The sequence below is a fragment of the Salvelinus alpinus genome, chromosome 22 (genome assembly GCF_045679555.1).
Source record: "Salvelinus alpinus chromosome 22, SLU_Salpinus.1, whole genome shotgun sequence".
NCBI classification, from domain to species: Eukaryota; Metazoa; Chordata; class Actinopteri; order Salmoniformes; family Salmonidae; genus Salvelinus; species Salvelinus alpinus.
The window spans coordinates 8,149,166-8,172,381 of record NC_092107.1 but is presented as its reverse complement, the minus strand read 5'-3'; the positions used below and the strand labels follow the sequence as shown (position 1 = coordinate 8,172,381).

At 42.8% G+C, this 23,216-nt stretch overlaps 1 protein-coding gene across 1 annotated transcript; it reads left to right on the top strand.

Annotated features, from left to right (window-relative positions):
* Positions 1-128: 128 nt before the first annotated feature.
* Positions 129-22,044, top strand: smc4 (structural maintenance of chromosomes 4). The gene is given in 34 exon segments (XM_071358429.1): positions 129-1,832; positions 2,796-2,980; positions 3,576-3,679; positions 3,681-3,765; positions 4,715-4,891; positions 6,858-7,015; positions 7,170-7,194; positions 8,823-8,950; positions 9,127-9,222; positions 9,224-9,247; positions 9,493-9,604; positions 9,606-9,638; positions 10,842-11,006; positions 11,164-11,376; positions 11,524-11,590; positions 11,593-11,702; positions 12,551-12,639; positions 12,641-12,692; positions 16,330-16,555; positions 16,651-16,727; positions 16,842-16,956; positions 16,959-16,978; positions 17,894-18,020; positions 19,541-19,709; positions 19,844-19,908; positions 19,911-20,045; positions 20,048-20,121; positions 20,448-20,493; positions 20,496-20,664; positions 20,764-20,949; positions 21,165-21,283; positions 21,286-21,336; positions 21,748-21,853; positions 21,855-22,044. Coding segments are annotated over 34 exon segments (3,708 nt in total). The 5' UTR covers positions 129-1,690; the 3' UTR covers positions 21,913-22,044.
* The last annotated feature ends 1,172 nt before the right edge of the window (positions 22,045-23,216 follow it).

Below are 23,216 nucleotides of genomic sequence, written 5' to 3'. Positions count from 1 at the left end.
ATTTTTTTATTTTTTTATTTTTATTAAGCTTCGGGATATCGAGAAACAGTTTTCAATTGGCTTTGAAAAGAGAGTGATACACAGGGAATTCTTACAACAAAATAACTTCGTCCGCAAGGTAAAACTGTCATTTTATCTGAACACGAAAGAGCTAGTTAACTTTAGCTAAAAGAAAACTAGTAAGCTCGCTAGCTAACTATCAAACCATAGCTATCTAGAAAGCAAGTTTGTGAGCACCTCTCGTCGATTCTATGTGGTTGTTGAGCTAGGTAAAGTAAGCTAGCTAACGTTAACTGAGTAACGTTAACGTAAAATGATCAGACGACAGCTAACATTTAGCTATATCCCATTTGTCTATCGGCAACACATCAAAAACTAACTAAAATTGCCTAGTAATATTAGATAGTTATCTACCTTGGCGAACCAGTGCAAAGTAACGTTAGCTAAATTAACCTAACTTGTAAGCAAAGTACCGGTTTCCCCTATTCATCTGTGCTCTAGTTCTGTTCGCTATCCAGGTAGCGTACTTTAGCTAATGTTATCTAAATTTGTTCGTGGCTAACAGTTGACGTGAAAATCATGCCTAACAAAGCCCAATGTGGCCTACCTGACAAACGTTAGCTAGCTAATTACCAGACATTAGTCTACTCTATACAGCAGCTAGCTAGTGTAATTGGCTATTTCCACGTCTTAGTTTAGGCAAATTATTAACGTTAGCTTAACTAGATTACAAGTGGACAACTGAAGCATAACACTAACGTTACTCTACCTAAAAAAAACAAGACCAAGTCAGTGAAATCTTCTATACACAGGTGACATTTTTATTCACTCGTTAACTTTAGTGATATAGCTATTTAGTTAGCCATATTTTAGCTACATAATCATAGATTATTCAATTGATTATAACTCGATTTGTAAAATAAACATTACACTTTCAACTGTTGCTGGTCAATTTGGACTACTGAGTGTAGCCTACATGGCACTAATGATAACGTGGCTCTGATTGGCTACTTCAGTGCTATGACTTTATTTTGCACATTTACCTCCATCTTTTTCTAGTTCTCGGTAACAGTTGATTTACTTTTGAGCTCAGTTTGACAATACTGACAGCCTGTAACGTCACAATTTTTGTCCGTCTTTTAGTTACACGCACTTTACGGAAAACGTAACAGTTCATTTCTCGATAATTGAGTGAAAATCGATGCATGTTGTCAGCTTATGTTAGACAAAATCACGCTATTTGACAAGGGGAGATTCAAGTTAGACAGCTAATTCAGTTTTGTTAAATTGCAATTTCGTGTCAAGTATTTTCTATTATTTTGGGTTATGGGTACATCTCTGAATATCGCTTATATACACCTATGCTACAGTTAAAACGAAACATATTTAGCGAAGAAACTAAAACAGAACACTTTTAGATCTGTGGTCTTATCAGACAGCACAGACTGGCAATTTATTTGCAGCTTTATAATTGACTGGGTAACCGATTTATGACCCGAGGTTAAGTTAACTCAGTGTAGCAATCAATATACTTTGGATAAAATGCCCGATGGTGATAGGAGATGACGGAGGGGGGTAACGGTGCTTCACGTTGACTATCAATTGTGGAGAAGTGATTGACAAGCGAAAACACCTAATGGATTTTACTTTTACTCCTGTGATTTGAATTATATATTTTAGATTCTAAATCATGACATTCAAAACGTCGAAAAGTATAACTACTTCCAAGCCAAGAGGGAAAGGTTCGCAGCCTCGGGATGACTCCGAAGACGAGTTGGACGTACCCCATAAAGAAGCGAACTCCAATGGCCAAGAGGCTCCGCCGACAAATGGTAAGTAACAAAGGGTGTTTTGGTGTCTGCATCTAAATAAGTTGCGCGTCTACTCAATGGCAACGTGTTTTGTTGAATGTAACGTTAAGTGCGTGATGGTTGAGTCCAACTGGCACAGTTGTGGTAGTTGTTGTCTTGATTCATAACACGTAGCTTGTTGGCTAGTTTTTCAAACGTGAGCATGGCATTAATAAATGTCTCTTGTGATTTTTGAGATGATTTATAATGGTGGCGTGTGCGCGTTTGTCTCCAGCCTGCGCAACTTGCAAGGTAATTTATGTTTGGATATGAATGCGTTTTAAACGATTCGATCTTCTAGAAGGATGGTTATGATTTTCTATCTTTCGACTTATTTAACGTTGAGCAGCGGTTTGTCAACAAAACTTCGTCTGAAAACAATAACCGTATTTGACATGTTGTCTACTCTTGATTTAGAAAGTATTATGGTTGCAGCGTTTGTTGGCCGCGAACTATTGTCAGGGTCATTACATTTTTTTTTTTTTTTACTGAGCACAACAATAGACTTGAGACCAAACGTTTTGTCATTGTGATATGGTACCATAATCGGTATGTATTTGCAGCAAGGCTCGATTTTTATTAATTTGTTTTGATTGGAAAGTAGGTTTTGGTGTGGGGGAAACAACGTGGAATCAGATGTCCGAAATATAATAAATTGTTGTCGTTGGTGAGTGGATATTGTGTATTTGCTTTGCAATGTGAGTGTTTGTGAAAGGGGTTACTTCAAGCGTTCGTTTATGATTACGTTAATCTAGTTATAATTTAGTTTAGTTAACAAAGGGATAACATTCGATCTTCCTCTGAGTCTTTGTTCCTCCACTGTGACTTGCTCTATAATGCTTATGTTTGTTTGTTTTTTTTGTTTCGCCACCCCTCCCCCATACACCAGTGTCCCCACCTGAAATGAATCGCACTGGGGAATAAAAGTTAAACTCTTTGCCCTAGCTCCCGGGGAGGGTGCCGAGGCTGTTGATAATCGAAGTTTGGAGGAGATTCTTGGTAGCATCCCTCCACCCCCGCCCCCAGCAATGACCAATGAACCAGGCGCTCCTTGCTTGATGATTACACATATAGTTAATTAGAACGTCAAATCCTATGCTGGCGAGCAGATTCTGGGCCCTTTCCATAAGGTACGAAAAAGCATACTAACTCCCCGTTATGGCTCTTGTGACACTGGGAATTGTGGTTTTGTGTTTTAATCATTGCCTCAGTATGGGGTGTTGTCCATTTCCTTAACATTTATTTATATATATTTGTATCTTCAGTGACAGCAGCATTTGGATAGTTGTAATTTAATTGTTGATTATTTTACTGGATAAAGTTGTCTCCATAGTTTGCAGCATATCATACTCCTCCATTTTGGCTTTGTGTGTGTGTGTGTGTGTTTTTCACACTAGTGGTGATCTAGCTGTGTCTTGTCCTCAAAAAGATACAACATAGTTAGTGGGACAGTTAGTGGGAAATCCTATCACATTTTCTTAGTTGTTCTCTTTATTGTATCATGGACACAGGTGCAATAAAATATCTTAAATACACCCACTGAGGTTAGAGGCCCACCATTTTAATCCAGCAGAATTTTCTAGTTATTCAAAGCGGTCTAAAATTGTATTGTGAATACGGTTTCTATTTAATTAAGTTTGATTTGAACAGATTGTAAGTACAGATTGTAAGTACATTTTTATTTTCCACCCACTTCATTTCTCTTTTTTTCTCTCCCTTCCCTAGCGTTTTTCTTGTATCATTGGTCCAAATGGCAGTGGGAAGTCCAACGTGATAGATTCAATGCTCTTTGTGTTTGGCTATAGGGCTCAAAAAATCAGATCCAAAAAACTCTGTGCTGATTCACAGCTCTGACCAGCACAAGGATGTGCAGAGCTGCACTGTGGAAGTGCATTTTCAGAACATTACTGACAAGGTAACACACACTTACTTGCTCAGCTGTAACAAAACAATTTAACATTTTATAAGAGATTTCGGTAAAGTGGCAGAATCGTATTATTATTATTTTTTTGTATATGTGTTATTTTAGGGTGTAGCTTTAATTGTCTTGTATGCATTTGGTTTAGTATTTTTATTTTATTTTAATTTTTTATATACAATGACTGCAACACTCAGAATAGACATTTGAAGTTAACTGACAATCAAGTAAATTACAAACCTTGCCATTGTTCCTTTATTTTTGTGATTTTATATTGATTAGGACCTCAAGTTTGTTTTCTTCAGTTTAGTGGTGGTTAAATGAATGTTAGTGGACAATACAGTTTCTCCTTTTCTGTGCAAACCTAGAATACTGTATATATTAATTCTATGCAGAGTAAGAAATATTTTTCCAAAATTGTAAAACCACTGGGGGTGTAGTACGGTAATTATCGACATAATTGACATTTAATGTAAAATAATCTCTTTGCAGCCAAGCTGTTTTTTGTCAATTCGATACAACCATCTCCTAACACTGCAGTTTTAAGCCTACACACAATATATATTTCTCTATTTAAAAAGTTGAACATGTTATAGCTATTCTGTTTTTGCCCCCCCCCCTTCATTTCTTGACAATGTGTTGACAACATCATTTATTTCCTGTTGTCTCAAAATTAGTTGAATTTAATAAACCATATGAATCTTACTTTTTAATAAATGTGCAAGTTAAATACATTTTAAATGATTACTTGTATCACACCAATATCTGTTTGCAGCAACATTTCTGTGGTTGAGGCTTCACTTTCGTATGTAGGTGTGTGTTTAGCTGGTTACTTGCCTATATTTGGGAGGGTTGTATTGCTAAGCATTTTTATTTTTTGTCTTGTGTGTTCTGAAGAATGGATCTAAGCTGGTGTGTTTCTTGTGCCCCTCCCCCTCTGAGTCAGGAAGGAGATGACTACGAAGTCATCCCCAACAGCAAGTTCTATGTTTCCAGAACTGCCAGCAAAGACAATTCCTCGTCCTACCACATCAATGGCAAGAAGGCCACTTTCAAAGATGTGGGGACTCTGCTGCGTAGCCATGGCATTGACCTGGACCACAACAGATTTCTGATTTTACAGGTAATTAAATAGTTATTCATTTTTAGTTTTCCTTTCAGTTTGTCTTTGATCCCTCCTGTGTCACACATCCCATCCTGTAAAAGCTTTGCTGCTCAGACTTGACCCCTTTCACTATGAGGAAAACCGGTATTATGCCTGTGTGAGTCACCTGTTAAGTGTGAAACGGACTTGAACTGCTATAGCAGCGCATCATGGTTTGAAACAATGTTGGAAAGGTGCGAACCATCATTTGCTGCTTTAGTATTTTAAGGAAAATCTAACATTCCTGGAATTGTCTAGTGGGTGAATGGAGACACAGGTCAGTTTGGCCCCCCTTTACCTGCCACGCTATAGCAGCACGTAAATATTGGCGTGAGAATACAGACCCCGACCCCAATATTAGCTGTGCTGCTTCAGTGTGGCAGGATCAAGCATCCACTCTTCATTTCTATCATTTGAGTGCATGATTATGTCTTCAGTTTGGATTTTGTTGCAATTATCTTTCATGGAATGTAATGCCAATGTCAACATGTGTAGTTGTTCAAAGACATATTTTTGTTTGCGTTGGGTCATATTTGCTGCTTTTTGACAGTCACGGTCCAAATGAATACATTTGAGATATTTTTATCAATACAGTTTTGGAACATCCCTGTGGTGTTCAGCTTGGTTTGTAGACTCCTCCAGGGGTTGTTTGAAGAACAAGCCAGTCCACTTGTTGCACAATACAGTTTTGGGGGTTTTCTAGTACCTATCAACTCTTGGATGAATGAGATGACTAGTTTTTAGTGAATATTAGATGTTGTGCTGCATTTTATAATATTTATTTTGGGAGAAGATGCAGGTTCTGTCCTGATTTGTAAAATGTTCTTCATCTCCTCTCTTCTGGAATTTTCAGTGTTTTATTTTTATTTTTTTGAGCTCACTAAATATGACAGGGTTGTTCTGACTGAGGCAAGAAGCTTCAGTTTGTTCTCCAAAGTCACAGGCCTACGGCTCAGGGGAAGGTTCCTATTTAGTGCACTGGTCAGGCAGAGCAGGAAAATGCTTTTTACACACACACACACACACACACACACACACACACACAGAGAGAGAGGATTAAAACAAGATTGACCATTCTGAAAATTATATAGGTCATCATTCAGGCTTGTGTTTAATACATGTTTCAAGGACGGTTCAGTCAAGGACTATTACCCTATGTCTATGACATAGAAAGGAAATTCATAATTTTATTAAAACACAGGCACCAGTTACATTTGCCAGATGCCCCTTTTAGTTTATGTATTTATTTCTTGACCTCATAAAATATAAAACCTTTATTGTAGCGGTTCCAATTGATGAGATGTTTGGTTCTATGTTTAAGTGATTATTATAGTTTTGCCTTTCATTGTTTTGTCATGGATATGGACAAATGTTCTCTGTGTTGTGGGTGCAGTAAAAGTTATTATTTGAGGCTCAGGTGTGTGTGGGCTGAGACGTTGTGTAAGAAGTACATTACATTAAAATGCCCAAATGTACTGCAAATAGCCCATTTGACTGGCTGCCCATAAACTGTAGGGTTATATCATAAAGGAGAGGTTAATGTGTTTTAATGAGGGGTTATCATAACATCAGCAAAGTTTCCTCAATACTTTAGTGAGCAGAGCAACCAATTTATTTAAAATCAATAATTAAATTGCTGTTTGAGATTCACACAGAAGTTGCTCTCTTTCTGGTTTTAGCCCAGGTTAGTTTGAATTGCATTTTAACTTGCTTCCGAAGGGGGGAATTAAAAAATATATTTCAGGTATTTTCCCCCTCGTTGCTTTTCAGACGTTAGAAAGTTGAAAAAAAGTATAAACCCACTCAATGTCAATTCTGGGATGGTAATCAGGTGGTCTCAAACACAAAATGTATCCAAGGTGTGTGTTTGTAGAGTTTATGGTGAGAAGAAGCTATAACCGTGTGTGTCCTTGCTTGCGTCTCTCCCTCCCTGTGCATTGGTCAGGGTGAGGTGGAGCAGATAGCCATGATGAAGCCCAAGGGGCAGACGGAGCATGATGAGGGCATGCAGGAATACCTGGAGGACATCATTGGCTCCTGCCGCCTGAAGCAGCCCATCCACACCCTGAGGCGCCGTGTGGAGCTCCTCAACGGGGAGAGAAGGTGAGCAACAACCCCAGTAACAAGACATTGGTCCATTTGTTGTATTTAAAAAAAAATATATATATATATATATATATATATACACACTTTTCCTTTTTCAAATGTTTTTTTCCTTTTTCAAATGATGATGGTTTCCCCTGTGGGGGTGTGTTAGGGAGGCTTGTTTCACTGTGAAATCTGTGAGGTATGCTGTGTCTTGGCCAGAATGACTGCCCCTGCCCTGACACCTGCCTCTTCTTTCAAGGCAGCAAATTATCTCCATTCACACACCTCAGAGATTGCTGTATCTAGGCTAATCCCCTTGCTTGTTAGTTACTTTTTAAAATTTATTGTTGTGCCAAAAACAATTGCTTTGCAGTCAGTCATTTAATTATTATTTTTAAAGCGCGGTTGAGAGAAGGAATAAGAACGGGATGCGCAAGTCATATTTTTTGGTAATCGAAGGCATTTAATAACCAGCCATAGATCAGGTTTTTATTAGAAATGTGTTAGTAATTATGTGAGCAGGGGGTGAAGTTTGGCTGATAATTACCTGATATTTGTTAATATATTTCTTTGTATTGCAGTACTAGTGACATTGTTGTTTGGGCATGGTGTTGGAGTTACAGTGTACCAGCCAGGTTGACAGAGTAGGGTTTCATTTGAAGTGAAATACTGGATGTCTGGTGAAGCCAGCCGGTTCAGTAAATCTCTTGCAGGCTACACTAATATCACATCACTAATTAGGCCTGTTTAGAAGAAGAAAAAGTTTCTCCCTGTAATGTATTAACTAATTGGTCTGTCTTGTGATTGTTTTTATTACTTTAACATATCTATGATTTTTCATATGGGTGACATGATTTACACTTTTTGGTTCATGCAGCTTTACACTAGTCAATAGATTTAGTATTCAGAAATCTGCATTTTCATAACGCAGAACAAATCTGCATTTTAAACCATTTCACCTGTTTTATATTGAAAGTCAAGTGTTTTTTTGCTTCAATAGTGATCAGGGGCATGCAACTATAATTTCTTTACACAAAATACATTAGTGCAACGCAATAGGCAGACAATAGCTTTGTTTTCATCAGATGAGAAGTGCAAAGCTAGCAGACGTTTGAGTGGTGGAATTTGATTGGGCAAGATGAGAGCAAAGCTATTTCATCCAAGTGGAGAAGTGTAACCGAAGCACAAAATTAGTCCTTTTACATTCATGATTTGGAACAAAGCCTGACTGAAGCAGAGCAGAATTTACAATAAGAAGCATTTTAGATCTGTGTTTGTAAACGCGGTATGTTATTTTATCTGTGTTAACGTAATGCCTGCAGTAGATATAGCAGTAAAAAAATGGCAATACCACATACACAGGGTCAAATGCTTTATTTGAGTCATGACTGGTTTTGACTAGCCTCATTTTATAAGATTATAGGTTGATCTTATGGCATTGTGCAGTGTAGCATCCTATCACACTTCTGCCTTTATCCGAGTTCTATCGTTTCCCTTTACTCTGCATTTGTCTATATTTGATTAAGTCACGTATGCCTTTTGACTGACTAAAAATGGCAATTTTGGTATTGAAGCCAAATTAACCCTAGCTTGTGGAGTAAAATGTTATTTTTTGGGAAAGCTCAGAGTTTATCAATAAATGTCCGGCATGGTCAATCACAGTGCGAAAAAAAAATTCTGAGCATACCTGAGAAGGAACAAAAGTAAATTCAGAGATTTGATTCAGGGATTGATCTTATGACAATTCAGCATGAATGTTTAAGTCAGAGGTGCTGTAGCTTTTGTCTTCCTGTTTCATCATTTTGTGGACCATGTGTTACAGCTAAACAGGGTCAAAATGGTGGAGAAGGAGAAGACTGCTCTGGCGGGAGAGACGAACACAGTCGTGGAGTTCCTCACTCTGGAGAATGATATTTTCAAACAAAAGAGACAGCTCTGCCAGTACTGTGTGTGAGTATTACAACCACACAGGGTGTTGCTAAATGTAGTGTCTTTTACTAACAGGAAATCAGGTTTGAAAGAATCTGGGAGGAAGTGATGATGCAGTTGGGTGTAATTACTACAGGTGGTCACTTTTTAGAGTTTATATATCCATGTTGACCAGAGTGCGATTGTTTCTTTGTTAGCCATGACTTCCAGAAGAGAGTGGCAAACAAAGAGGAGGAGAAGCAGAGGATCCAGGACGACACCAAGGAACTCACAGAGAAGAACAACATCGCTGAAGAACCAAGATCTGAAAAATGTGAAGTAGGCCTTTCTATTTTTTTTATTTGTTATTCATGGGTTTTGTTGCTTACATGGAAATTGACACCAAAGGGACACATGTATGAGCAAAATATAGTCCTAATGTAAAATGAATGTCAGTCTTCGGTGCAATAATGTTATGGAAAATGTTCATGGACCTGCTGGCAACCAGTGATACAGAAAAGCAAAATTAGCAGTAATTTGTTTGATTGCCATTCATAATGTCCATGTTGTGATTTTTCTCCCAGGAAACAAGGAAAGCTGACCAAGTACATTGAGTTCCAGAAGGAGAAGTTTACCCAGCTGGACCTGCAGGATGTGGAGGTCTGAGAGAAACTGAAGCACACCAAGAGTAAAGACCAAGAAACTACAGAAACAACTGGAGAAGGACAAGGTGTGTTTAGGTGTGCATGTGTCCCTTTTCCTGTGAACCTAATTCAGGTCTCTAGAATCGATGCTTCAGTGATTCCATTTCAGGGGGGTTTTGTAACTTTGACCATTTATTATATTGGCCAATCTCTGTGTACATGGGTAGCTCATGGTGGCTCTCCAAATCTATACGTTAGGAGGCTGCGAATGTGCTACATAACTTACAGGTCATACTCATAAACAAACACAATGGTGCTCTGTCCTCTCAAGACAGGCCAGCACCAATGGCCTGACACTTCACTTTTATTCTGTTGATTTTGTCCCCTGGCCAAAGTGAAACACGGCCACTCGTAATACAGTTTCCCTCTATACAAACACAAGGCCTGTTGTGCTGAGGCCCTGGAGAAGGCATTGCCCAGGGGTTTACAGATGACCTTATTAGTAATTGCCATATTGCTTAATTACCCATTTTATAATTACTAGCATCAATGTCACAAATAAACAAGCGTGTTCATTTTTATTACGTTAACTTGCGTGGGATTGGCTCTAGGTGGGAAAGGGTGTGTAGCCCACGTTTTAAAATTATATTGTTACATTGCTGAGACTAAAATGAGTTGATAAAGTGGCTGGTATACCCAATTTATTTAATAAGAGAAACTCCTCCAGTTGGCCACTAGGGGGTAAAACTTAAACGCAAACCCTCCAAAGCATGACTGCTTGGCTCTGGTGCCTCTCACTCACTTTCTCCCATGCTCTTTTCTCTCCTCCATGGGCTCCCTTTTTCTCTCCACACTCAATATGCTCCAAGTCTCCCTTCCTTTCTCTGCCCCTGTTCTGCAGCCTGTATGATACAGCACCAGTGGCTGTGATTTGGCAGTGTTGTGTTGTGGAGGCCGGGTAGAGCAGAGCAGTCCTCTGGGGAGCCGTGTTCTGCAGTGTGGTAGTGAAGTATGGCCTTGTGTAACACTACCAGCAGCCACATTCACTCTTCACCCACAGTTAACCCTGCTAGCATGGCTTCCTCCACTCCCTCTGCTACTCCCTCTCACCACCCAGCACACTGGAGAGAGGTGCAGTTCACACAGACTGCCTGCCAGTCTGATGGCGGTGCTGCTGCGAACTCTGTCTGCTAGTTGATTTTAAAAGAGTATATTTTGGTCTTTCCTGGTTTTCTAAGGTACCTCCCCTAGAGTCTCATATTTTCTCTCCCCCCTTTACCCTCTGTCAGCTGGAGGAGGTGCGTAACGTGCCGGCCAGCAGTGAGAAGATCATTTCTGAGGCGTCCGCTCACAGGGAGGTGTTGGAGAAACAGAATTGGAAGGAGAAGGAGAGACTGAAGGACGTGATGGAAAGTCTGAAGGAGGAGACCAATGGCCTGCAGCAGGAGAAGGAGGTGGGTGTCTTTCATTATCAGGAATTGCTGATTCGTTTGAAGTAGGAAACACTATTCCTGATTTAATTGAATTTGACCAGTATCCTTTTCCCCCTGGTATTCCATGTTTTCTGATCACATAATCGTGTGGCTGTTATTCCCATGGCTCTGTCCCCAGACTATGGAGAAGGAGCTGATGGAGCTGAGTAAGGCTGTGAACGTGACACGCTCCCATCAGGACGTGGCCCAGTCTGAGCTGGACATCTACCTGAGTCGCCACAACACCGCTCTGACCCAGCTGAACATGGCCACGCAGTCCCTGCAGATCGCCTCTGACACCATCAAAGAGCTGCAGGTCAAAATACCCCAGTGTGAGCAGGAGCTCAAGAAGGTACGTTAGTGTGTGTGTGTGTGGGAGGGTCTCAAGCGTCGAGCTGTTCTTAAGGTTAGGGGTGGACTGTGACTTGTGGCAGTAAGATGGAAGTATTTCAGGTTTCTGGATGACTGTGTGCTGACCATGTATCTCTGTCTGCTCCAGGATGAGGCGGAGCTGGAGCTGCTGCTGCAAGCAGATGGTCAGACCAGGGAGCTGGTGAGGGACATGAGGCGGAGGAGGCCAAGAGCTCCCTGTCCTCTAACCGCAGCAGGGGGAAGGTGCTGGACGCCCTCATGCAGCAGAAGAGGAGCGGCAAGATCCCCGGCATCCTGGGACGACTAGTGAGAACCATGTCCATGAATAGACTACACCAGGGGTGTCAACCTCATTCCATGGAGGGCCTAGTGTCTGCTGGCTTTGTTTTTGCTTTTCAATGAAGACCTAGACCAGTGGTTCCCAAACTGTGGGGCGCCTAGGGGAGGTGCGAAGGGTTGGTGAGGGGATCCGGCTTTCAACCTACTATTGAAAGTTGTAATGGTAGCATGCACAAGGTGCTATTTCAAAATTGGGTGGTGCGGCATCAGTTTTCCTCTTGTCATGTTAGAGCTATTTATAACTGGTTAGAAATGTCCAGATCAACTAGCCCATGTCAGTTAACGTGTTTTAGCTAGGTTTTTTAGCCCATAGATTTAGTTGTAATGTTTGTCACTCAAATATCACAACTAAACATTAGACATGGCAACATTTATAGAAAATTGGAAGAAAATTTGCTTTAAAACTGCCAAATGTTCTCTGCACCGCATGACAAAATGTGTAGAATTGCAGGAAATAAGCTTTGAACCTGCAAGATGTTCTCTTCGCCAACAAGAGGGGTGTGAACAGTTTGATATTAACAGTGCTTCTGCTCATAGAGATAGACATGGCGCGCTGAGTGGGTGCAGGATTTTCCCCAATGCTGGAAGGGAGGCCTGAGTGAAAAAGTTTGGGAACCCCTGACATAGAGAACCAGGTGAGGGGAGTTCCCTACTAATCAGTGACCTTAATTCATCAATCAAGTACAAGGGAGGAGCAAAAACCTGAGGACACTTGGCCCTCTGTGGAATGAGTTTGACACGTGGGCTACACAGATGACATGTGGCAGCTGAGAGATGCACACACACTCAGTGAGACTGTGTTCTTGTCCCGACAGGGTGATCTTGGGGCCATCGATGAGAAGTATGACATCGCCATCTCATCCAGCTGTGGCTCTCTGGACAACATCCTGGTGGACAGCATCGACAGCCCAGAAATGTATCAACTTCCTCAAGGCCCAGAATATCAGAGTGGCCAAGGTGAGAACAATTCTCAAACACCTGTGGCCTCTTATCAATATTGTGTAGAAAATATTATAAAAATACTACTTACGAACGGAGTTTAGAATGGTTGTACGCATAGAAAGAGTGATTTACAAAACAGTCCTACACGCTTCATACGCACACTGGTAAGAGAGAACCATTGATAAATACCATGTTCTCAGCCTCAGTGCTCATGCACGACTTTGGCCATTTGCATTTCGAAAAGCCCCTAATTAACCATATATGGTCAATCATCCATTTAAAGCCCGTGGGGAATATTCAATGCCGTACCTTAAAATACAACGGTGCAACCAAAAAAAAATGTAGGAAAAGAATCGGACTGAAATGGAGGTGCTAGTGTCAGAGATTGGGCATAACCAAAAGGTTTTATTTGGCTCGTTCAGTTGTGGCTTGACCAGTGTAAAATAAAAACATGGCTACAAAGAGAGGACCGATGGCAAATATAGGCAACACTCACCAGTTAGCTAACCATCCATCCTCAACAGCTCCCTCCTGTAGGTTTTTAGGCCAGCATTGCTGTTCTGCAGAATGAATGATTTTGTGCGTTCCACCTGGCTAATAGCCAACACATTCAGCAGTGTCTCTTGCGTCTCACACCTGCACATTAAGAGTGAAAACTGTCTGTTCATAGTTCAAATCATTTTGGGGTAGTTATTTAATGGCGGTGGGTGCTGTCTATTGCACCGTTCGTATTTGGGAACCTATTGATGGCATCATGGCAAAGAAACCCCTCTTGACTTCAACCTCTTGTGCGATGGTGTATGGAAACATTGGCTTATAGAGGGCTGTGAGATGCCGATTTGGCAAGATCCCGTTGAAAAGTGCCTGTTGCTAAAACCCTAAGGGTAGATAGTACTTAGATGTGCACCGGAATGGCATGCGTTGGTCTTTTTAAAGCAGGTCCTTGCAAAAATCCTATAAATTGTTTTTGGGAAACGACATCTGATGACCCAATCTGTAGAAGTCCCACCTGTCTCTTAACGTGCTCTCTTGAGGAATGCGGTGTGTGCCTAATTTTCCAGCAGAGCAACATCAGCCATCTCTCATTCGATTTCCCATTGTCTTATAGTATTTCAACAATGGTTTCACACCTGCCTCTAATTAAAAAAGTTACTGTACGTTATATGGATTATCATCATTATCATCATAACAAATGCACTGATGTGGTCATTTTATGATATAGCTACCCTGTCAAGATATGTTGCATGAATTCACAATGGAAATACAATGACATTTAATTATTGCTCACATTTTCCCCATTCCCTTATTCCACCACAAATGTTCATATTGCTAAATCTCACAATTACATTTGGATTATTTTTGTTTGACTTTTTCTCCCCAATTTCGTGGTACTCAATTGGTAGTTAGTCTTGTCCCATCGCTACAACTCCCGTACGGACTTGGTAGTGGCGAAGGTCGAGAGCCATGCGTCCTTCAAAACACAACCCTGTCAAGCTGCAATGCTTCTTGACACACTGCACGCTTAACCCGGAAGCCCGCCGCACCAATGTGTCAGAGGAAACGCCGTATGACTGAAGTCAGCTTGCAGGTGCCAGGCCAGCCACAAGGAGTCTCTAGAGCGCGATGGAACTAGGACATCCCGGCCGGCCAAATCCTCCCCTAACCCGGACGACGCTGAGCCAATTGTGCGCCACCTTATGGGTCTCCCGGTCACGGCCGGCCAGCTGTGATACAGCCTGGGATCAGACCCGGAGCTGTGTTAATGCAGTACCTTAGAATGCTGCGCCACTCGGGAGGCCCTATAAATCTCACACTTTGCGTGGAAATGATCCCACGCTGGTTAACCCACAAATTTGTACTAGAGGTCGACCGATTAATCGGAATGGCCGATTTAATTAGGGCCGATTTTCAAGTTTTCATAACAATTGCAAATCGGTAATTTTGGACGCCGTTTTTTATTTTTTTTAACACCTTTTATTTAACTAGGCAAGTCAGTTAAGAACACATTCTTATTTTCAATGACGGCCTAGGAACGGTGGATTAACTGCCTTGTTCAGGGGCAGAAAGACAGATTTTTACCTTGTCAGCTCAGCGATTCAATCTTGCAACCTTATGGTTAACTAGTCCAACGCTCTAACCACCTGCCTTACGAGGAGCCCGCCTGTTACGCGAATGCAGTAAGAAGCCAAGGTAAGTTGCTAGCTAGCATTAAACGCATCTTATAAAAAACAATCAATCATAATCACTAGTTATAACTACACATGGTTGATGATATTAATAGTTTATCTAGCGTGTCCTGCGTTGCATATAATCGATGCAGTGTGCATTTGTGTTAAAGGACTGTCGTTGCTCCAACGTGTACCTAACCATAAACATCAATGCCTTTCTTAAAAGCAATACACAGAAGTTTATATTTTTAAACATGCATATTTAGCTAAAAGAAATCCAAGTTAGCAGGCAATATTAACCAGGTGAAATTGTGTCACTTCTCTTACGTTCATTGCACGCAGTCAGAGTATATGCAACAGTTTGGGTCGCCTGGCTCATTGCGAACTAATTTGCCAGAATTTTACGTAATTATGACATAACATTGAAGGTTGTGCAATGTAACAGGAATATTTAGACTGATGGATGCCACCCGTTAGATAAAATATGGAACGGTTATGTATTTCACTGAAAGAATAAACGTTTTGTTTTCGAGATGATAGTTTCTGGATTCGACCATATTAATGACCTAAGGCTCGTATTTCTGTGTGTTATGTTATAATTAAGTCTGATTTGATAGAGCAGTCTGACTGAGCGATGGTAGACACCAGTAGGCTCGTAAGCATTCATTCAAACAGCACTTTTGTGCGTTTTGCCAGCAGCTTCAAACTTTAAGCCAACTCCCGAGATTAGGCTGGTGTAACCGATGTGAAATGGCTAGCTAGTTAGCGGGGTGCGCGCTAATAGCGTTTCAAACGTCACTCGCTCTGAGACTTGGAGTAGTTGTTCCCCTTGCTCTGCATGAGTAACGCTGCTTCGAGGGTGGCTGTTGTCGATGTGTTCCTGGTTCAAGCCCAGGTAGCGGCGAGGAGAGGGATGGAAGCTATACTGTTACACTGGCAATACTAAAGTGCCTATAAGAACATCCAATAGTCAAAGGTATATGAAATACAAATCATATAGAGAGAAATAGTCCTATAATTCATATAACTACAACCTATAACTTCTTACCTGGGAATATTGAAAACTCATGTTAAAAGGAACCACCAGCTTTCTCATGTTCTGAACAAGGAACTTAAACGTTAGCTTTCTTACATGGCACATATTGCACTTTTACTTCTCCAACACTTTGTTTTTGCATTATTTATTTGAGGCTAAATTGATTTTATTAAGTTAAAATAAGTGTTCATTCAGTATTGTCATTATTACAAATACATTTTAAAAAATTGACCTCTCTTGCAGAAATTACTATGTTGCAGGTTTTACACTGTCAGTTCGAGTCATCAGGACATCGATCTGGTTCAATTTCAACTTTGTTACAGTATACCCCAGTCTCACTTTACTAGCCTTTCTCTCTTATGGGTTTGCTGCATAGACAACTTGTACAAAGCCTTTAACCTCAAATTTAACCTCTAACACTCTGACATCCACTCTTTTCCTGTCTCAGATGAAGGTGTGGGAGAATAAGATGGGGCCCATCTCCATCCCAGAGAACATCCCTTGCCTGTTTGACATGGTGCGGGTGCAGGATGAGAGTATGAAGCCAGCCTTCTACTTTGCCCTGAGGGACACCCTGGTGGCCAAGGACCTGGAGTAGGCAACACTACTCGCCTTCCAGAAGGACAAACACTGGAGAGTGGTCACCATGCAGGGACAGATCATAGAGATGGCTGGTGGGTAGACCGAGCGGGAGCTCATCTCTTCTCAGTGTCTCTATAGATGGTCGATATGGATGACATGTCTGACACTATGCTCTGTCCCGTCTCAGGTACCATGACTGAAGGTGGAGCGAGAGTGATGCGGGGCAGGATGGGCTCCATCGGCACTGAGGTCACCCAGCAGGAGGTGAGAGATCTTCTGGACACTCTTCTAGAGCTTTCTCTGGCCTCCAATCACTGTTATAGCTCACTTTAAGCTCTGCTGTGGTTAATGACCTACTGTCTTATTTTTGTGTTTCAGCTGGACTGTATGGAGAGCAAGCTGATTGAGAAGGTGGTGCAGCTGCAGGGCTGCCAGGAGAGGAAGCTGCAGCTGGAGGAGAAAGTCCAGAGACTCTGACAGCAGCTCAGAGACATGAACACACCAATAGCATGCAGGTAACACACAGTATACAGATATGAAATGTATTTGATGTTGGTGTAATTCTTGTTCATCAGACTTGTTTAGGTAAAGCTGAATGTATGTTTTTTTTTGGCTTGCTCGTAATGCCGGCTTGCTGTCTCGATGTTCGTCTTTCTAGATTCGCCCCTCTATTGATTTGGTTTGTATTATGTCTACCATCTACACAGCAACAACTATTGCCCAACAGTCATAATTACCTGCAATATGCAATAGCCTATGAAGCACAAGTTCTTCATACACAGGCTCACACATTTTATTTTAATATAGGCCTAATGTTCAATAGTTTTGTCATCAGTAATGATTTGATGGGATAAATGGTCTCTAGACTGAATTGGCTATTGCTCCTGTCAGATCGACCAGATTATTATTTGCAATCATTGTAACAGGCTCTCAGGTACGCTTTTTTGTAATTGACGTGTTTTGTTTTTTTTAATTGCAGAGTGAAAAGTAAAGGGAGACTTGTCAGAACCTGGTCTTGGGATGGAGGGGGGAAAGACTGTTTTAACTTTTAAACTCAATACTACTGTTTTCATTTTTGTAAAGCAGTTTGTTAAACAGGCAAAGCTAAATGGTGACTGGTGATTACGGGGAAGCAAGAGTCACTTGCGCAATGTGTAGCCTAAGATTGGAGGTGGAGCCTGCCTGTCGCCCACACTCCTTGTTTGCTCCACCGCAGTTCACCAGCTGATGTAGGTTGTGTGCCCGTGTCGTGCGTCCTTCCCACTGCTAGAAAACCAAACCCTCGCTGCTAATATTCTGCTTATCATATAGCTTATCGAGTACAAGTCAATGGTCGAGCCACGCGTAATGAAAATTAGGACTAGAGTACTACAACACTTGAGGCTGGTGATTGCGAGTGAGGTTGTGCTTGACTGTGTGTTTCTTCTCAGAGCTTGGCAGAGCAGGAGGCTCACCTGAAGCCTCAAATTAAAGAGCTAGAGGCCAATGTCCTGGCTGCTACCCCCGACAAGAACAAACAGTAACAGTTGGAGAAGACCCTGAAGGACTTCCAGAAAGGTGAGAACTTTGAACCCCAAATGTAACGTGAAGTCACTTAGAAATTGCAGGCTACACTGTCAGTTCTAGTCTTCAGGACAATGATCTGGCTCAATTTGAGCTTTGCTACCGTGAACCCCAGTTTGACTCCACTAGGCATTCTCCCTCAGGCTTGCTGCGGCGACAACTGGTACATACAACTAGGGGTGTGCCGATCTCGTCCTACTTGTAATTGTATCTGTTTTGTCACACTTGATACTCGTAATCGCTTTAAATGCCAGTAAAGCCTATACCTCAAGTGCGCTATCACAGAGCGCATCGCTATGCTCACTCACATATTGTTCAAATCAAAGAAATGAGCCCAACAGCTGAAAATGCACATGATTGATTTACTTACTTTAGTCCTATTAAATGAAAAATAAATAATGCATGGCTGGCTACTGCTGCCTGTGTTTATTCCAGACACGGATTTAGGTAAATTGCTTGCCCCATATATTGTTTCACTTACGAGAAGAGCAAAACTTCTCTCCTGACACTTACGGCTCAACCTACACCCCGCCAATTTAGTTATTTAGAGCGCCCAGCGCTTCACACTTTCAATAATGTGCAACTGCAGCCTGCAATTTCGGGTGTTCCTGCATGTGGACATTCCTGCGTCTGCAAAGGACACTGCCTACCGGTCGCCCCCGCCTCCAGCTAGCACCGCAGGCGGGAGCGACACCTGCTGTGTACCAGAGAGAACCATGCCGACAGACGGGGGCGAAGGACACAGCCCACCGCTAGCTTCTCCAGGACACAGCCCACCGCTAGCTTCTCCAGGACACAGCCCACCGCTAGCCTCTCCAGGACACAGCCCACCGCTAGCCTCTCCAGGACACAGCCCACCGCTAGCTTCTCCAGGACACAGCCCACCGCTAGCTTCTCCAGGACACAGCCCACCGCTAGCTTCTCCAGGACACAGCCCACCGCTAGCTTCTCCAGGACACAGCCCACCGCTAGCTTCTCCAGGACACAGCCCACCGCTAGCTTCTCCAGGACACAGCCCACCGCTAGCTTCTCCAGGACACAGCCCACCGCTAGCTTCTCCAGGACACAGCCCACCGCTAGCTTCTCCAGGACACAGCCCACCGCTAGCTTCTCCAGGACACAGCCCACCGCTAGCTTCTCCAGGACACAGCCCACCGCTAGCTTCTCCAGGACACAGCCCACCGCTAGCTTCTCCAGGACACAGCCCACCGCTAGCTTCTCCAGGACACAGCCCACCGCTAGCTTCTCCAGGACACAGCCCACCGCTAGCTTCTCCAGGACACAGCCAGCTGGGGCGACACTGTGTGCTAACTAGGGGGGAAAGGTGGAGGCGGAACGCACCGAATTTCAGGCTGCAGTTGCACCCTTCTCCATACTAAGTGATGGTAAAATCTCTAGATCCGTTACGATAGTGGTTTTGTCCGAGTATTTGGCACACCCCAAATACACGCTTAACCCTGCTCCTTTCTCATATAACTTCCTCTCTCTTTTCTCGCGCTCTCAGACTGAGGCAGCTTCCAGTAAGGCAGGGAAGGTGGTGAAGAGGCTCCACACCCTCATTGTGGACATCAACAGCCACAAGCTGAAGGCCCAGCAGGACAAACTGGACAAGGTCAACAAGGAGCTGGATGACTGCTCCTCAGCCATCACCAAGGCCCAGGTAGCCATCAAGAACGCAGTGCGGTAAGTGTTTATACACGTGCTCTCTCACACGCACACACACACACAGCGCCCATCTGGTAAAGGCTTCTGGTTGTGAAGCTATTAGGGAAAAGCTCAGATAAGCCCCAGCTGATGGCTGCTGCTCTCCTCCACAGTAACCTGAAGAAGTGTGAAGACGGTGTGAGTCGCCTGGAGGGAGAGCTGGAGGAGACTGAGAAGAGCCGACAGATCATCTTAAGAGGCTGGAGGAGAATGGGGAGATCATGAAGGACTGCCAGGAGGCTGCGGCACTGCCGGAGCGGCACCAGGGGGTGGTGAGGGAGATCAACGCCCTGCAGGAGCACGCTCTACAGGAAGAGTCCGACTTCGGGAGGAGCAGATGGACACCTCCATCACCGAACACACCAACAAGATCAAACACTGGCAGAGGTGGGTGTTGTGTGCATGTGAGATTCATGCATGCTTTGTTGTTACCCTGTTGGTTTGGTGTGTCTTAGAGGTCAACCAAACATTCAGCTAGTTACAGTGCATCAGTGTTCTATGCATTACCTGTGGAACAGTATCATCATCTGACTTAAATATTTTTCCTCTTCTCTGCTATTTACATTTTAGTCATTGAGCAGATACTCTTATCCAGAGCGACTTAGTAGTTCCATTCATCTTAACATTGATATGTGGTTGTCCCACCTAGCTGTCATAGTAAGAACATTTTCCAGCAAAGTCAGCTAGGACTGACCATCTGAGTCCCGTCCTCCTCAGGCCTCTAAGCTCTCCCTTCACGCCATTGAGGACAAACCAGCGGAGGCGCTGCCCGTGCTGACCTGGCGGCCATCAAGGGGCCTGACGTCATCACCAACCAGATCTCCCTGACGGAGGCCCGCTGTGCCCAGATGAAGCCCAACCTGGGAGCCATTGCAGAGTACAAGAAGGTACACACCAAGCTCTCTCTAGGTCTAATCAAGCACCTTGACACCCTGTTTTTACTCTTGTCTGCGCTCTCTCAAGTTTATTTCCCTCTAAGAGAAGGTAGTCATTGTGGGTCATGTCTCTCTATAGGAGGAACTGTGTGGCTGAGATCACAGAGAGACAACTTCAAGCGTGGATGTGAGGACCTGCGCAAGCAGAGGCTCAACGAGTTCATGGCTGGCTTCAACATCACCAACAAGCTGAAGGAGAACTACCAGATGCTGACACTAGGGGGTAACGCTGAGCTGGAGCTAGTCAACAGCCTGGACCCCTTCTCTGAGGGCATCATGTTCAGGTCAGCAGACACTTTGGCCCAACCGGCTGTTTGACATTTTTTATATTTTATGATTTGTGAAGACAGCTCTGGATAGGTCTTTCAATCGTGTGAATTTTATCACCAAAACGTACCTAGCCCCAACCCAGTATTTCCTTCTAATTTAATTGTTTTATTGCTGTATTCGTTAAATCTATGACTCTGGCTCATCCTCTTCTCTCTGTCCATGGCCACAGTGTGCGTCCCCCTAAGAAGAGCTGGAAGAAGATTTTCAACCTGTCTGGAGGAGAGAAGACCCTGAGCTCTCTGGCCCTGGTGTTTGCTCTGCACCACTTCAAGCCCACACCCCTCTACTTCAGATTAACGCAGCCCTGGACTTCAAGAATGTCTCCATCGTGGCCTGTTACATTTTATGTGAGTTTCACATGCACACACAGCAGTTCATGGGAACTCTATTCCACGTGAAACAGCTTTGAATAGTATTTGCCATTATACTCCTAATTCTATGCTGCTGTGCTTGACTCAGATGAGCTGACCCCATGTCCCTCACTGTGTTAATCGTTAGTATTGTATAATGGGAGCTTATTGAAGGCGCTATGGTAAGGTGTACAGCCTATTGTGAGAAATCACTCGTTTTGCAAAGCCCTCTGTTGGCGGTATGTTGGTCCATTGTTTACTCCTGTCACGGCGGTTGGTGGTTAATTCTTCCCAGGCCACTGTTTAAAAGAGCTTGACTCACATAAGCATGTAAAAAATGTGATACTTGAGATTTACAGCCTTTGACTTCCCATTTGATGATTGAATATTAATTTATTTCCCTACAGGAGCAAACCAAGAATGCTCAGTTCATCATCTCCCTGAGGAACAACATGTTTGAGATTGCTGACCGTCTGATCGGCATCTACAAAACCCACAACACCACCAAGTGGAATCAATCCTAAAGCCATTCTTAGAACAGCAGTGACTCTGTTTCCCCCCCCTTAGCCACTCCTAGTAAGACAGAAATATTAAATGTAGGTCTCTTTCACACCATGTATATAAAACCATGGCTTTAACCTATTCTAATGTCATCACACTGTCTTTTTTACTGATGAAGTTAATAAATATTATCACCGATCTTTGAATACTATAACCCTAAATTGGACATGTTACACTGGAAAACTTGTGGGGAAGTACTATCACAATGAGCTGTTGGTCTTCCATCATTTAGGTAAAAACCCTGAAGACTGGCTATGTTCATCAGTGAGGAGCTGAGTGATAATTGACAATTCTAGCAAGCACTGCTTATGCAAAAAACATACTGAGCAACTTGCTCACAAGATACAGTTGAAGTCATTAACTTGTTTTTCAACCACTCCACAAATGTTTTGGCAAGTCGGTTAGGACATCTACTTTGTGCATGACAAGTAATTTTTCCAACAATTGTTTAGATTATTTCACTTATTTGCAATTCCAGTGGGTGAAGTTTACTGTGCCTCTAAACGGCTTGGAAAATGACAAATGATGTCATGGCTAAAAAAGCTTCTGATAGGCTAATTGACATCCTTTGAGTCAATTGGAGGTGCACCTGTATTTCAAGGCCAAACTCAGTGCCTCTTTGCTTGACGTCATGGGGGGAAAAAATGTATAGACCTCCAAGTCTGGTTCATCCTTGGGAGCAATTTCCAAACGCCTGAAGGTACCACGTTCATCTGTACAAACAATAGTACACAAATATTAACACCATTGGACCACGCACCCGTCATACCGCTCAGGAAGGAGACATGTTCTGTCTCCAAGAGATGAATGTACTTTGGTCCGAAAAGTGCAACAGCAAAGGACCTTGTGAAGATGCTGGAGGAAACGGGTACAAAAGTATCTATATCCACATAACCTGAAAGGCCGCTCGGCAAGGAAGAAGCCACATCTCTAAAACCGCCATAAAGCCAGACTACGGTTTGCAACTGCACATGGGGACGAAGATTGTACTTTTGGAGCAATGTCCTCTGGCTTGATGAAACAAAAATAGAACTTTGGCAATAATGACCATTTATGTTTGGAGGAAAAAGGGGGCTTGCAAGCCGAAGAACACCATCCCAACCATGAAGCACAGGGACTGGTGCACTTCACAAAATGGATGGCATGAGGAAGGACAATTATGTGGATATATTGAAGCAACATCTCAAGACATCAGGCAGGAAGTTACAGCTTGGTCACAGACCCCAAGCATACTTCCAAAGTTGTGGCAAAATGGCTTAAGGACAACAAAGTCAAGGTATTGGAGTGGCCATCACAAAGCCCTGACCTCA